Source organism: Lycorma delicatula, chromosome 4 (genome assembly GCF_047948215.1).
Source record: "Lycorma delicatula isolate Av1 chromosome 4, ASM4794821v1, whole genome shotgun sequence".
NCBI lineage: Eukaryota > Metazoa > Arthropoda > Insecta > Hemiptera > Fulgoridae > Lycorma > Lycorma delicatula.
The window spans coordinates 9698197-9716291 of NC_134458.1; the positions used below are offsets into that span (position 1 = coordinate 9698197).

Genomic DNA, 18095 nt, shown 5'->3' on the forward strand with positions numbered 1-18095 from the left:
TTGACAGTGAATTTGTTAAAATTCCATGTTAACATAGAAGTGTAAAACACATTTTAATCAATATTTGTGTTAAACATTTTTATATTATTGAGAAAAAAATTGTTTTCAATGTAAATTTTACTTAAACTCATTAGTTTTTATAATGTAAATAAATTGCTGAGATATTTAATTTAATAAATTATGTTCTGAATGTTTGGACTTTTACTCTAATAATTTACTATTATTACTTTTTTATTACAGTGTTATAAATTCATCATTTGCAATAAAAAAATAAAACATTTTTATAACACATTTAAAAGAGAAATTTACCTATTTTATTTTCTTATGGTTTAAGTTTTATTCCTTTTTCTTTTGTACATTTTATATCCCTGAAATTTTTAATTTTGGACTACTAGCTTGAAGCATATTTATTTATAAAATATTATTTTGTTTTTTTTCATTTATTTTATCAGTATAATTTAAAAAAGTATTTAAGCAATTCTCTTAATGAAAAGAAGAAAAGAGGTTTTTTTTTACTGTAAGGTAGAGTAATTTAACTTTTATGAAATATATGTGTATGATTGTATGTGTTATTAAACTAGCAAATTTGATGTAGCATGTTTTTTGATGTGCCTTTCTTTGGTTTCTTTCTTATTAAATATTTCTTTTTTCTATTTTTACTTCTCCCTCTGTCTATCTGTCTGTCTTTTTCTCTCTCTCTCTCTAGATGCCTGCCCTCCACCCACACAACTAGACCAACGACAGGTAAGCACACCTACACACATTTATTCATTTATTTACTTTACATTCCGTTTCACTTAAATATAATTATTTTAATATTACTATTGATATCTTATGGCCATACAATTAACACACAATTTAACTATGTTTATCCTTTACTGACATGTTCTTATATATATATATATCAAAGACAAAAGTATAAAAACAGTTTATCACCAAGAGTACAGAATTCAATAATGCTTCTTACCTTGTGCTTATTGTTTTTTCATAATAGCACTTTCAAGTGTTTCCCTTGAAGCATTATTGAATTCTGTACTCTTGGGGATATAGTATTTTTATAATTTTGTCTTTGGCATAATTAGTACAACTGGGAATATGGACAAATACAATAAAAAAAGAATTGGTTTTGCTAAGTTAATATATATATATATATATATATATATTGTACATATGTGTTTGTATATTTACGTATGCATTAAAAATATGTACTTATACGTGTGTACACATACACACACACACACACACAGTGTTAAGATAACGTGAATTTTTACTTATACCTTCTAGTGTACATGATGCAATTTAATAAGCTGGCAGTCATACAGAACTGTATATGAAAAATGTGATTACTTTTGTCATTAATAACAATGTATGTGTAATATATAAACCCGTGAACACTAAATAAACCATGGCTGCACCATCATTCATATTGTATATGTATAAAAGAAAGGAAAAACATGTGATACTCTTTTTTTGACAATTACTGAAATATCAATGCATCAATAAAAATATTTTCAGTGCTTAAAATCAGTTCCTATATTTTTAGCTATTTTAACATGTCATACAACCTCCAGCTAAAGATTTGCAGTATGCTTGAACATTATGTGTTTGAATAATTTCGAGATTGCTGCAGATGCATTGCATTCTGTCCCCTCTTATTAAAAAGTCAATATATTTTTCTGGTAATCGTTATTAGAAATTTAGCTTTGAAGTATAGAGTGGAAAAATATTTTTAAAGACTGAGGACATGCTTTATATATGATCCTTTAAAATTGATAAGCACATGTAGCTAATTTTATTCAGTTATTACTAAATATCAGTACAAAGTAATTATGCTATTAATTCATAAATGCTATGTGAATATTATATCTGGTATTTAATTTTTTATGTGGTGGTAAAGCATAAAAATATTTCAATAATTTTTGAAATCAACACAATTTAAATGTACAGATTATTTTGTACTAATAAGTTGGTATTGTGGCTGTTCTTTTTGAAAGTAAATAAAATATTCTGATTCGTTAATGTTATTGGGCTGTTGTTATGTTAAAAAAAAATAAAAATGTTGGTTGCGATAACTGTAACATTAATAATAATGGTCAATATTAAAATTAAAACTATAATCATTTAGGGTGAGCGATTTGCATGATGGTCACAGTAATGGTACTGTTGCAGTGTTTTGTAAAAGATCATAACTCAGGTTAATACGTGCATGTCTTATTAATATAAAAATTGCAAGGGCTCAGAAAATGACACTCATATAATCAAGAACAATCTCGTATATCAATGCAGAAAATACAAAAAAAAAGAAGTTTTAACAGAAAATAATAACTACAACTAATTTTTTGTCATCCATATTAATTTGTCACTTCCTAAAATTATACATGAATTTGTCACATGTCATACGAATAAAATAATATCATGTAAATAAACACATGTAAATGTATATATGCGATATAGCATACATATACTCGTATATATTTTACAATTTTTCATTATTAAATAATGCTTTATTACGTAGCATGATTGTTGTTTTTACTGCATTATATGTTTGTCTTAATGGCTGACATTATTTATTTATTTGTTTATTTGTTTTTCTTTACTTCAGGGAATCACAGCCTCATGGCTTGAAATAATTTACATCGATGTCTAGACTACTATTTAGTCATTTTATTGTTGTTTATACGTACCTGTTTGTTTGTCTGTATGTATGTATGTTTGTTATATTATATGGTTTAATTTTATTTCTTTACACCTTTTCCCTTCTCTTTTTTTTATGAAAAGTAAAGTAAATTTTCTTTTTAATAAATTGGAAACAGGAACTTTTTCATCTTTTTGCTGTTTTATTATAATTTAATTTATTAAGCAATTTATTATTTAATTAAGGGTAAAATTTATTTTTTACTACATTTAATGAATTATTTAAAGTGATAATAGTTTTAATTTTTATTTTGATAAAACAGTAATTAATATTTCTTCTATATTATTTTTTTCCTATTTTACAAAAAAATTAAAGAAAAATTCCAATGTCTGATTTTTATAATTGTCACCAGTAACACCTCAATAAAAAAAGATTAACTATAATTCAGAAAGACTTTTAATTTTAATTTATTTAATCACTTATGTATTAAAGTTTTACGTCCATTCAAATGCTTCTTGTTTAATTTTTAAGCTTTATTAGATGTACTACAACTAATATGGGTAATTCAGTTTACACTGAAATATAAGAAAGATATTAACTGGAATAATATACAGTTTGTGTATGTTATGGTTATATATATATATATATATATATAAAAGTGTGTGCATATGCACATTTGTGTATGTGTGTGTGGGTGCGTGCACACACGCGTGTATATTTGTTCACTGGTTTATTTTCATGGATACTGAGAAAATATAAAAAATCAAGATTCATGATGCATTTAGTTTATATATTTTTTAAACGTAAAAAATTATTTTTGTTTTCATATTCATACCAGTGTAAAGTTAATTATTTTTTTCTTTTTAAATTTTACTTCTACAAATTGCTATCATGTAAAGGTGTTCATAACAACTTCTTAAACAGGAATTTTTTTCAGAGTAGTAGGCTTGCTTTTATTGATCCAGACTTATTACATTTTATCAATGATAATTTGACTTTCTCATTTTATCACAATTAAAACATTTTTTCCCTTTGAAATAGTAATATTTGAATACATTTATTTCTTTATTTTCATTATGATGATTAAAAAAATTGCAGTAACTTTGTTTTAAACCTTAATAATGAATAATTTTACAAATAGAAACATTTATTTGTGAGTTGTAGGCAGCATTTCAAATGTGCCTTGGGAAAAATATGATGATGAGATGTTTAAAATTAATACAGCACACTGAAATATATCTTAGTTATTTACTATGCTGTAGTCACAAATTCACTTCTAGAAGTAAATGATTTGCTTTACATTAAATATTCAGTTTACCAAAATCTCACTTTTGATTATCAGCCCATAATTAATTAACTCAATGACCTAACAGTTCATTATGAAGCTCATGGTTCATAATGTTTTTAATTTCATCATTTACAATTGCTAACTTTCATTGTAACTATTTCAATAGATTAAATAATATTTTAATATAACCATGATTATTGTTGCTCCACAACAGATTATTCTTTGAATTACCTAACTTTCATTCAAAACATGTAATAAGATTGGAAATAAGAAATTAGAAGGTATAGTAGTTGATGTATATTATTTTGAAAGGCATTTTTCCTAATCTCTGTAAAAAGTATTATATATTGTCTTCCAAGTTGAATAATATTACTTCCATTTATTCATACACCTTTATAAACTAACTTACAATTAAAGAGAGGTAAAATGTTCTCATGTATCTAAAATTTACCATAAACAAATTAATTATTAGGTATTGAATTCACTTCACCGATATTAGTAAGGTTTTTTCTAATATTCAGATCTTAAGAGGCATTGACTACTATGGTCATTAGCCATAAATGCACACAAGATGGAGTAAAACTACAAAAAACATTGTTTAACTTTAGTGATTTGGATGAAATCAGTTTTGAACATAGCTTCACCACTGTCATTAACCTTAAATTTGTTGGCAACTACTCTCTAAGGTGTTTTGATTTATAAGAAAAATATTGTTTCCTGTCGTACATAGAACCAGTATATAAAGATATTAATTAATTCACAAATCATGCCATATAGAAAACATTGGTATAGTATCTATATGTTATATTATGGTATTACTGTAGATTTAAAATGTAATGAATATTAAATTGCTTATAGTAACAACTATTTAACACTAAGTTATGATAATATTAGAAATTCCTTAATAGGTAAAAAATAATTTGAAATTGTCCTATATAATAAAACGAGTTACAATACTTTTTATAATTTATCTTTAAAATATGAACCCTTACCCTTAAAACCTTTTCCCCTTTACACCTTTTACCTTTTATATAATTTTAATATAACATTATTTTATTATAAAGGTGCTGGTTGAGGTTCTGATAAATTTGAAAGAAAATCACTCTTGTTTACAGAACAGTTCACTTAGCTAAGACGAGAGTTTGCAGTTTACTGGCAGACAATTAATTGTTAATTACCTAAATTATTGTTATTTAAAAGTAAATATTTAATAGATTACTTGAGGGCATAATTACATTAATATAATTCATAAGTTTAGTCAAAAAAATAATTTTTTCATTTTAAGTATGAATAATGTTATGGCATTACAGTTACAGGTTATCCAAAATAAAAAAAATGTGATAGTGATTTATATTCTAGTCATCAATAAAAATTTTCAAAATAGTTTTCTTTATGTCTACTTCAGTTTACAGAAATTATTCTTTTATCTGAGTAGAATAAATCTCAGGTATATATCTGTTCTATAATCTATGTTTTTCCCAAAGAGTTTCTGTTTTGAATTAGCCTTTTGCTTCTCAATCAATTTTCACTTTTTCTTCTCCAGTATCCAGTTTTTCCACTTTCTTCATGAGGAGGGACAGAAAGTAACGTCATGTAAATAGTTTTCACAAGAAACTTTTGTCATCATCTTTTGTGTGAGCTAGACTTCAAAATCATAATTTAATGATGTTCATTTTCTTCTTGAGTTCTCCTAAAAGCCAATTTCTGTACTTTGTGCTATTATCAACTTAATCCTTCCTTATTTGTAACTTAGCCTTCCTTTCACTTTTATCTTATCTCCTTTTCTCATTAGTTTTTGTGAAATGGCAACCCTGTTATTTAAATATTTACAACTGTTTAATTTCAAGGATTTCTTTATCATTGAATTTTGTATTGGTGTTAGGTATAGAAATAAAACTAGTAGTGTAATATGAAATCCCGTTAATCATTTATGTAGGAGAAATTAGCTATACCAATTTATTATTTAATAACCTTTACTAAGCAAAAAGAAAAATAATTTTCTTATCTCAAATATTAATTTGTTTATGCAGTTATATATAGCTGTGTGTACATATACTTAGTAAGCAATATATTAATTTTTTCAACGTTCAGTATGTTGTATATAAGTATTATTTAGAATAATTCTTGTATCTTTTTTAAACCACTGAAATATAGTTATGATAGATTGTCTCAAAACATTTATAGCAACTTTTGTAGTTCAGCTACTTCATCAGCTAAAGTGTAACATAATTAAAAACAAAATTAAAGGAAATAAAATAGTTTATCAATTTGTCATTTGTTAATAAGGTTCCTTGCTCATGACAGATCTGGAATAAATTTACTACATCTATTTTCTCATTAATTGATCATAACAGTTCTACCAAAAAACTTGTAAATTCAATATTAAATTTCTGTTAATTAATCTATTTATTTTTCTGAATTTATTTATATAGAGTTTCTCCAATAGATCTCTTTCTTTTTCATCACCATTTATGTCTGGTGCTTTTAAATTGTTATTTACATTGGTTAAACAGCATCTTCTATTAGCTGTATTTTGTGCGAAACACTAGGCATATTACAGAAAGGGAACCTCAACTTTAAGTAGTCATAGAACAAAACATATGACTTTATATATAGTCATATGTTTAACAAAAAACAGCTTTGAAAAAAAATATAAATAATTATTATGGAAATACTTTAAATAAATAATAATGAAAAAGAAATTGATGTGTTTATACACTTATAAATTCAGCAGTAAATCTGACTAATAAACAGCAGACACTAGATAATTTAATTATGCAAGTTCGGAGAACTGATTTATGATAAAATAACACAAAAATATTTGTAACAGATTAATTCTGGACCTTTGTATGACAAGGAACATTATTAATAAATTGTAATTAAAAAACTACAATTAATTTAACTTTGACATTTGTAATTATTTAAATTATAATTACCTGGTGATAGCAAAATCTCTACTATAAGGAAAGTTATTTATGGAAAAATATATAACAAATTTATTTCTCTAAAAAAAATTTTTTTTCTTGACACATATATATATATATATATGTGTGGGTGTGTGTGTGTTTATACAGCCATTATTTACATTTATACATGTACATACATACATACAAACAACCATATAAAATTGCTGTTGGAAAATCATTGGGTGCTCTTGCACCCACTTCTCTTAAAGCATATGCAGTAGTCAAACTGTAAATTTGAAAACCAGTTCTGAAATCTATTTTTTTTTAATATAAAACTGTTCTTTTGAATTATTTAGTAACTAACAAATGAAATAATTAGCAAATAAACATGATAAAAAATTTTATTCCCAATGTCTCTGTGGGGATTGTAGAATATCATAGTTAATACTGTTTTTTTATTATTAATTACATTTGGTAATGATAACTGTGAAAATGCACTATGTGATGTAAGACTTAAAAGACTAAAAAGACCAAACAGATTGTAACCCCCACGCAGTTTATTTATGATGCTATACAGATTAAGAATAGGCAACACCCAGACAATGGTAACATCTCATGTTGGAGATTTTGTTGTACTATACAGCGATTAACATTAAAAAATGTATATGGAGAATATTAAATGCATATACTTAATTATGTAGAATGTTACAAAGCTATGGAAATTAAAAGATTAGCACACTACAGAAAGTAACTGAGAAGTAGACCACCAGTCTAATGACTGATGACAAAAAAATATGGATGATAGCTGTTTTGAGAAGATATTATACATGAGAAGGCCAATAAGTAATGCACAGCTTAAAAAATATTGAGAAAAAGAAATGAACACCCATTTTTTTCTCAATCAAAGTGATGAATTCATGACTCATGTATAGGAAACTGACCACATTGCCATTAGCCTCACAGTTTTTTTTTTTTTTTTTTATAATACTCTAAAAACTTTTACTTCTTTAATGGCTTTTAATCCCTTTTGGACAAACATTAGGGTTAAGTGAAGCAATAATATACTCTTTGTTTCAAGATACCTAGCCTGCTTGTTTGATTTTTTATGATGCTGTGTAAAATTTAGATAAACTATCATTTTTTTATGATAATTTTTCACCGATCTCTTCTGTTAGGTTGGTCCATGATGCTGATTTGTCTTCTTTTCACTGACAAAATTTAATGGATCAGTGATTAACTGTACTTCTTTTCAGAGAAAGCTATAAAGGTCTTTTCATTTTACCTAATTTCTAAACAGTGATAATTTATAAATGTTTATATTTTCATAATTTACAAATTTGAAGTTGTTGATATAGCATCATAGCTTTTCATTATTAAAAAAACATAGCCGCTATCAAAAATAGGATGACAGATTCTATTATTATGGTTGTGCATTCATAACTTGTTTGTAACAGGGCTTACTGCAGTGTATTATTTATTAGCCATCTTTTGTATTAAAATAGAGAATAGTGTTGTAGACCCATATCACATCTCAAAAAAATATAGCCTGCTTCATGTGAGTCTTTTGTGAATAGAATAACAGACTCTGAGTGATGCCTAAATCCTGGTCTTCAGGAGGCATTCCTTAGCTGAGTATAGGATGAAGTTTATAGGTATTTAGTACAATAATTTTCCTAAGGAAGCTGAGTGATTGCTCACTTACAGAATGTGTCACTATTCTGAAATAGTCACTCATTAATGACTAACAAAAAGATTGTTGCAATTTTGATTTTCTTTTTCTGTAATAATTTTGGTGTTAGTTGTCATTACTGTGACCGATCATAGGTTGCTAATAAACAGCAAAAAGCTCATTTTTTAAAACAAACATCAAATTTTTATTGTATGGCCAGTTATTTTTAATTATATAATTAATTTATAAGTAACTTGTACATTAATTATTGTAAGCTTATCCTGTTAGATTAGGATTAATTTGATATGATTAAAAACATTAAAACAAAATAACAGAAATAATTTCTCATTTAAAAATGATTTATTAATACTGACAATTATTTTATTTATTTTCTGTTAGTAATACATAGCTATGAATATTTAATTTTTATGATTAATAAGAAAGATACGAGTACATTATAAGGGTGTGAGTGTATTTGTGGATCATCCATGCGATTATGTTTAGTCATGATTTTACATGTTGTTACTGATTAGGATTTGAAGTACATTTTCTCTCATTAGTACTAAACATTCTAAAATAAATATTTTATAAAATGTGTGTGATATAGCAAATATATTTATTTTGTTCCAAATTTTTAATGTTTCACTTCATTAACCAAAAAAACATTTTCTCTGAAGAAAGGTAATTATAAGATTCCAGTATATTGTTTATTTATTGATAACCTTTGTTTTTAGTTTATTATAATTTTATAACGTGTGATATTTATCATTAGAGTAATAATATTATCATCATCAATACTAGTAAAAATAATTGTTTTTTTACACCTGTTTTTTGTTTTAGGTATTTACTTATTATTAAAGTACTTTATTTATTGATTGTTTTAAGTAGAATGAGAGAATTCTGTAGATGAAATTAATCTTATTAAAATTATGAGAACTTTATGCAACTTGTAACTTCTAGCTTGAACTCTGATCTAAACACTATTAACCATATATTCTGTACAATGGAGAAAGTTATTTAGTCATTCCATTTCATTGTCATCTGCTTAATTACATTGTGAATTCATTTTTTATTTAGATTTGTAAATAATTTTTTTCAAAACACTTATTTAATGTAATGACAGATGTAAGAAAATATGTTAGATTAAGAATCCATGATTAATGAAAGCATCTTGACGGGACCAAATATTAACCTTAAATCTCTCCCGCTTAATTTCTTCAGATAATGAAATAGGAGCAAAATAAATCTGGAGTTACTATTGATTCGCATGAAGTAAAAGAAAAGAAATGCCTCAGGCTTTATTGAGGAATCATCTGCTCTTCCAGCTACTGCCTCCTTAGTCTTGCAAGCAGAGCAATGACTAAAATAAGGTCCATGATACTTAGGTACCAGCAAAAAACAGCAAACAGGCAAAGAATAATAAATTGAGGAGTGTAGAAACAGGAGAAAATCAACCCACAGAGAAACTGAGACTTTCAGAAGCTCATGACAGTATGCTATTTGCCTGTGACTGATAGTACTGATTGAAAAGACCACAACTTCTTCTAACACTCAAAATATCAAAATTTTATAGGTAAACATGAGATCAAATTTTTACTTTCTTAAAAATTTTACTAAAATTTGATCCTCTGTTTTAATTATTACCTACTTTGAAAATCAGTTTTTTTAAAAACCTATTCTCAACTTGCCAATTATTTTATTTATTCTGTGTAAGTTTTCAATGCTGTTTATGTTGTATACTAATTTGATTTTTTTGTTGTGGTCACTTTAAAAATTAATAAAAGAGGTTGATTAATTTTTATACTTTTTTTATTTTTATACAAAATAAGACCTCAGTAGTTTGAACTAATCTAAGACCAAAACTTAGTTTTGTCAAAAACTCATATAAAGTCGATCTAAAAAGAAAGGCCAACTGGCTAAATTACTTTTACAGGTTATCACTATTACCTCATCCCTCTTTTCCGTGAAAAATTACTATGTTCTATAAATCTCATTTCTTTCCAATTTTTGAAAATTTTTCACACTGACAGGGTCATACTGTACTAAAAAAATGAGCAAAAACAATTAAATAAATTTTTGTTGTGCACAATAAGAATTTGTGTGATAAAAACAAAATTCTTTGCCACCATCAGAACTAATTTACTTAGTAATAAAAAACACAATTGTCAAAATAAAACATTGCAGACAAATATTGCTCTTTAATATAGGATAATTAAAGAGCATGCGGGTGACAATTTTTTATGTCGTATTTGTATATAGTATAATTGAGCTGCTACAGTGGAACAAATATACACCCTAAAATACATTAAATACAATACATTACACTGCTTTTTGGGGAGTTGTGTAAATAAGGCCCATTTCTGAGTATATGAGTTCATTTTTGTTCTGGTTTGGTTCCATTGTGGTTTTATATTATACTAGCAAATATCCTGTTTGAATTTTGAAGATCAGATAATTGTTTGCAGATATATTCTAAGAGTACCCCCATTACACCTCCCAAAGCAGCACCCCATTTGTTACCAGTTGAGGGTAATGATTAGTCTAGCCTTGCACGAGGTGCTAACTTCACCTCACCACTCTAGCCTCACACTCAGTTCCCACGGGAAGCCCATTATTAATAAACAGGAATTTTTTTAATTTATTTAATATTATTTTATTTAAGTAAATCTAATTCAATTATTTTTGTAATACTCTTCATTCAATTGATTCAGATCATTCAGTTCAAACCCGGCTCATATAGTGCTCACAGAGCATAGAGGCTCACAGGTCATAGTTCATTAATTCAATATATTAAAATCTGTGTTTCAATCAGCAAATCTCCACTACTACATATATACTGTTTATGAGCCGGTCAGGGCTCGCCCAACCATCTAGCCAGGGGGCTCTGTCTCCTGGACCCTCAACACGTTCATATCCTTATGTTTGTGAGAATATTAATTATTTTACTGAAATACTGTAAAGAAATAAATATTAGCATTTTACCCCAATGAACTTATTGTAGTGATTTTTTAGCTACTGCTCCATTTATCGATTTGTAACTTATGGAACCAAAAGTGCATCTTAATAGACATTTTCAAAGAGAACATTCTTCAATTTTTAAAAAAAATCTGTACCCAATAGCGCTTGTGCAGTAGATTTTTGCAGTTTATGGCTTTAATGTTGGGTGTACAAAGGTTGTAAAAACTTCAAAAGTTCCTAAAAATTGAGATTTATCATTGTCCTGAATTTCATTTTTATATGATGTTTCATTTAAAAGTTATTTAAAAAAAAAAACAGAAATTTTTAAATCTTTGATAACCAATAACTTTAAATAACAGTCGACAACATATGCTTTTTATTTGGCATACGGATAAATAATTAAAAAATGAATCTTTTGACTATTTAAAAAAAAAGTTCTGTAGCCTGATTTGTGCAGTAGAAATGTGCGGTTTACTGCCGCATGAGCAGTCGCATCAAAAAAAGAAAAAGATAAAAACAAATTGCAATAAATAGAAACTTTTTGCCGAATTAGATTTTTTGTGTACCTATGGAGTTCTTAATCTTGCATTACAAAGAAATCAACTCCTTTTTTATATATATATATAGCCTATGACACTCCCGGTAATGTTAAAATTCCAACGTGAAATCATACATCTAAATCGTTTCAGCCATTGAGCTGTTACGGTGGAACATACATACATGCATAGATACACCATACATACAATACACTCCTTTTTGGGGAGTTGTATAAAAACAGATTCCTTGTTTGATAATATAATCTGGAAAACTACTTCCTTCTATTCTGTAATGACTTGTGACAATGTGTTTCAGTTTGAATTTATGAATAATTTTTATATAATTTCTTCATTCAATTGTACAGCATTCTTATTTGATATAATCAAGTAAAATTTTTTTAAGGATTAAAATGCATTTGATTCATACTAAATCTTTAGCTATGAATGATTTTCTGTAATTTTTATTAAGCGAAATCAAACATCTGTTTTCTGGAACTACTAATATAGCTTGAATTTCTAGAAATTTATGTCTTGTTTAATTAATGTAATAATGATGTATTTCACTAGAACAATTTAATCAGCGCATGCATGTGTGTGTTAAGTGTTTGAATATGTAAGAAAAAGCCAACTCATCATTAGGTTTACTTCTCACCTTGCCCAATTACAAATAAAAAATCTTGTTCTGGTAAAACCAAATCCAAACAATTTGAACTACAAACTTGAGATAAAAAAGTAAATTGCAACTATTATCAGCTTTTAATGAATCTGTATAAAAAAGATTAGAAATATTAACGCTTAATTTTTGCCTGGCCTATGAACTGCCAGGTTGGATAAAATTAGAAACAAAAGAAAAGAAGTTCTGTAATTCATACTAAAGGTATGTATGAATTTCAGAAAAAATTTTAATCCTTAATTTCTAGATATTGCACACTTGATTCACAAGTTTTTCCATAATTTTGGGAAAGAGCTGCTATATTAATTTGTATTACATACAATGGGCAGTTGAGAATAGATAAGATGATTTCAATAAGACAATTGCAACATACTCAGTTATTTAGAACCTCATGCTAGACAAAAAGTTATTTTGCAAGCAGTTCTTTAGTTTACATTTACTTTCATTTAGTATGTTGTGGTCCTAACAGTAGAGAGTAATACTATAACTGATTAAAAGAGACTAGATTACTGACTAAAAAAAAATAAATATTATGAAATTTAACTTTTGTTTTCAAGTAAAAGCCCTCAATTTCATTTAATTATCAAACATATGAATGTCTTTTTCATATTAAATATCATTTCATATGAAAACTTCTGCCTAAAACCTGTTACTATTTACTACCTTAACATTCAGTTATAAAATTTAAATTGTCAAATTAATTATTTCTCATAAATCTGGAAATAAAATTAATTATGTATGTAATCATAATTCTGTAAGTTAGATACAGTAGATAACTTGTTCTAAGTAGAGGAAAAGAGTGTGGAAGCATAGTTTCTGTAAACATTTTACTAATAACGTTACAAATATTTTATATTCGATATATCTTTATTGTTTATTTACTATTTGATAGTGTCTTTATTTAGGCTGTAGTGTATATCAAGGAAACTGTAAAATCATTGCTGAGTCATCAATAAACAAAAATAGTGAAAGTTAAGTTTTTAAAAATTATAGTTTGTGAGCAGTGACTTATTTTTCAGAACAAATGCCATTATAAATCGATGTACTGGTAGTGTAAATCTTAATTTTAGGTAGATGTTTGAGTTTAAACCTAATAAGAATTAAAGAAGTAGATTTTAAAAGATCTTATTTTTTTGTTTTTCTTTCAATTTATTACCTTAATGACATTTTGTCATTGCAGCAGAAATAACATATCTGTGTAACCTAAAAAAAATATAATTAAAGTATAGTATTTGTTTCAATACATATAGAACAGAATATTCAGTATTTTTATATCCTTTATTTTATTATTTTGATTATTATGGTAACAAAACAACTACTGATTAAATTCACTGTGGTAATAAACAGATAAGTAAATTCATTGTGTTCTTGTTTTCATATGTAACTGTAAACGATAAACAGAGCACGTGAGCACCTTCTATTTTTAACAGGCTTCTGATATTAAATGTTTAAATTTTTGGTCACGTAACATTGTATGTTTTAATAAGCTAAGTTTTGCATTAATTGTAATAAATCTGTTATAAATGTTTTTAATGCTATTTACATTTTTTAAAATAAATTGTTTATTTAGAATGTGAAAAGATATAATGTTAAATTAATAATTTTGTTATGCTATTGATAAATAATACATGGTGTGTTGTTGAAAAGGTTGGTAGAAGAGATACTACTTATCGAATGCCACAGACTGAGAAGGAACGTGAGCAAGAACATGAGAGGGAATTATGGGATCAGCGAGAGCAAGAAAGAGATAAGGAAAGAGAACAGCGTGAACCAGAAAGAGAAGGCCATATGCGAATGCCATCAACTTTGACCAAGAAATATGCCGTGCCTCCTGCTCCACAACCTGCACAGCCTCCTACAGTGGCAGCAACCGCAACAGTAACTGCAGATACAAAGCCACAGGCACAAACTTCTGAGCAACCAGGTGCCAATCTGATGCAGAAACTGAGTGAAATGACTGGAGTGACAGGAGTGACTGGCGGTGACAATTCTGTGGACCATATTCTCTCTAAAGGCAAAGAATTGATTTTTATGAAATTTGGTTTGGGGAAATGAAAACGCCTTCTGCTACATTGTCCACACTTCCTTATCAGGTATACTTATAAGTATGTTTATATATATATATATATATATATATATATATATAAAATATAGAATCTAATAGCATACCGATTAGGATAAGCAAATTTGTCATACAATTGTGTTATGGGGTTTGCAAAGTTTAACTGATTGTTAGAATATTCCAAGCAATATCATTTAAACTATGAAACTTTCATTACATAAAATACATTTGAAATTTTTTTCTCAGATAATAAGCGAGCTAATTTTTTTTGTTATAAAATCTGCTCACTGGCAGATCTAGATGAGTGATATACTGTTATAAAATTGATTTCAATTAGAAAAATTGTAATTATTGTCATTGTTACATAATTTTATTTCTATCAAATTATCCCATCATAAATATAATTTTACACTGAAAGCAAGCTGCCCTCATGTAGCCTAAGTATTCTACTTTCTCTTACAAATTAAAAAAAAAATCATTCACTATTGAAGTCTATAAACATATCTTATCGATTAAACATATAATAAAAAAATGATTAATAATGTGATTACTGTTGTACCATAGTTATATTTTGATCAGAGAACTAATTATTCAATGAAATTAGAGGTTAAGTGATGTAATTAATGATAGAATTAGGGTTACAATTACCTACCATTTTCTCATAGATTAATATCTCTTTTTCAAGTTCCAGTCTCTAAATCTTGAGCTTCAATTTCTCAGTCTCTTTCTTAATTCTCAAAACATGTACTATATATATATATATATATATAAGCTAAATTAACATAATAATTATATAATTATAAAAGTGTATAATGTTTGCAAGTATATTAATATAAGCCATATCAAATGACAGAACTGCCTTTGTTCTTTGTTAATGTATATTAAGTACGTCTGTGTATACATATTGTTATTAAAGCACAATATTCAATAACTGATTACAACCCTGCAATACTAATATCATTGTCATCATTCTCACTCATTTGTGACTACATATGTAACAAATTTTGTATTCATATATATATTATATAAGTGACAGAACACATTTTTTATTTTGTATGTAATTTTAAATATGTGCTTAAATATAAGTTGTGATTTGTATAAATTTTAATTCAATAACATATAACTGGTACCCCACAGGGTATTTTATACAGTTAAGTTTTTATTTTTTCCAAATGTTTATTTTTATAGCAGCACAATATATATATATATATATACACACACATATATACATACACACACACACACACACACACACACACACACACACACACACACACACACACACACACACACACACACACACACACACACACAAATATTATAATATTATACAAATTGCTTAGGTTTATTTTGCTTTTTGTAAAAAGGGAGAAAGAATTTTTATATAATTGTTTTCTATCGTCACATGTTCTTATGTACATAAAAAAAAAAAAAACATTTTGGTGCAAACTTACTATAAATTTACACATTAGTTATAGTTGACATCTGATGAAACTTTGTTTCTATGAAATAAATTATTGTTTTTATTTTTTAATACATTTTCTTTGTGGAATTCATGTTATCCTATGTATTTATTTGTATTCTTAAAAATTGAGATCATTGTTGCATATTTTTGGCACTTCAAGGAATTAAATATTTTGGAATCTGAAAAAAATTGTATTCATATTTTTAAATTAATGTAAATGTTGAATAATAATTTTTTTTTTTTTTAAGTTGGAAGGGGCTAATGACCAAAGCAGTCAATGCACCCAAAAACCTCAACAAAAAAAATAATAATAATGGTGGGAAAAAAATGTTATGTTGACACCAAAAACAAGTAAAAGTTTCCTTCAATTTAATATCAAAGAATGAAAATGTTATTCTAGATTAAATTGAACTGGGTGAACTAAGCATAAAATTTATTTTAAGTGTTCCAGTTGTTGATTAAATTATTCAGAATAATATTTATCAGATGAAGTATATAATTTTTTTTTATGGTGTATGAAGTTAATGAAAAAGTATCTTATTACATATTTATGAATTTTGTACAGTCATTATCATTAATTATTATTAAATTATGACCTAGTTATTGTGTTTGCTGTTATATTTTTAATGTTATTGCTTTAGAAAACTAATAAAAACTTATAAATCTTTCATCAGATTGTAAATTAATGTAACCCTATCGCTTACACTTACTGAAATAAATTCAGCAATGTTTATGGACAATGTAGCAGGCAGGCTAATTTTGTAATTCTACTGTACAATTAATCATATCATAATATAATCTAATCAAAACCCTATTTATAATCAGTTAATTATATTGGTATTAATTATTCATTAATTTGAATATCTTGTGTACAATATGGCTAACTAACTGGTGCGCCAGCAAAATATTCTTCAGTATTAACTTGTAAATTAATTAAAAAGCTGTTTCTGCAATGATTTCTTTTTTACATGTTGCATATATATAATACACGTATGACTGATTTGCTATACTTCTTTAATGTGATTGTCAACATATATATGATGTGATATGATATAATGTTAAATAATGAATAATATATGAGTATATCAACCTTTCATTCTTAATTTAAGTGAGATATATATATATATATATATATATTATTTACAAATTGCCAAATAAAATGAAAAATTGCTGTGACTTCTAACGAATTTAAGAAATTAAATTCATCATTGCAAATTGTTTTTTTTTTTGCAGTTTATATGAGGCTGAACTACATAACACTTCTTTTTTTTAAGTCATTTTTGCAGTTACAAATAAATTTAAATGTACCGGTATCCATACATGAATTAATATGTAATCAGTAGCATTTATAATGATAATATATCTACTGAAAAAATTCTATTGTTATATGAAGGATATGATTACAATATTGACTAATATATGGTATAATAAATAAAGATTGACAGCACAGTGGTATTAATTGTGTGCTATCACATATTGTTTTGAAATGTTAGATAATCTAGAATAAATAAATAAATATAATTGAGATCCTTTGACATTCAGACTGTTCAGTTTATTTACCCATTTCTTCCTTAACAATCCTCCATAATATACTCTTATTGTGATGTGTTTTCACCACATAAACATCATCTAGCCAATGAGGCTGTATCATCAAGCTTTGTACAAAAAGCTTGCTTGGACAAGGCAGACAGTCATTGTGCAGCACATATATATATATACATATACATGAGTATATTAAGAACATAACAATAGGACATAGCATAACAGAACGTAACATTAGGCTCATTCAGAAACTGAAAATTCTGCAATAAAGTGTGTTTAACTATTTTCATAAATAGTAAAAACTCTTGCCACAATTTTAATTGATTATCAACTTGTTTAATTTCAGATAATAGTTTCTTTA

General features: G+C 26.4%; 1 protein-coding gene across 1 annotated transcript in view; it reads left to right on the plus strand.

Moving 5' to 3' along the window:
- Nucleotides 1-17727, plus strand: part of Rbp (RIMS binding protein) — a 453814-nt gene extending 436087 nt beyond the window's left edge. Inside the window, exons 27-29 of the mRNA XM_075364347.1 lie at nucleotides 707-744; nucleotides 14313-14758; nucleotides 17426-17727. Coding sequence (XP_075220462.1) covers nucleotides 707-744; nucleotides 14313-14720 — 446 coding nt within the window. The 3' untranslated portion in view covers nucleotides 14721-14758; nucleotides 17426-17727. The remainder of the gene's footprint in view (nucleotides 1-706; nucleotides 745-14312; nucleotides 14759-17425) is intronic.
- The last annotated feature ends 368 nt before the right edge of the window (nucleotides 17728-18095 follow it).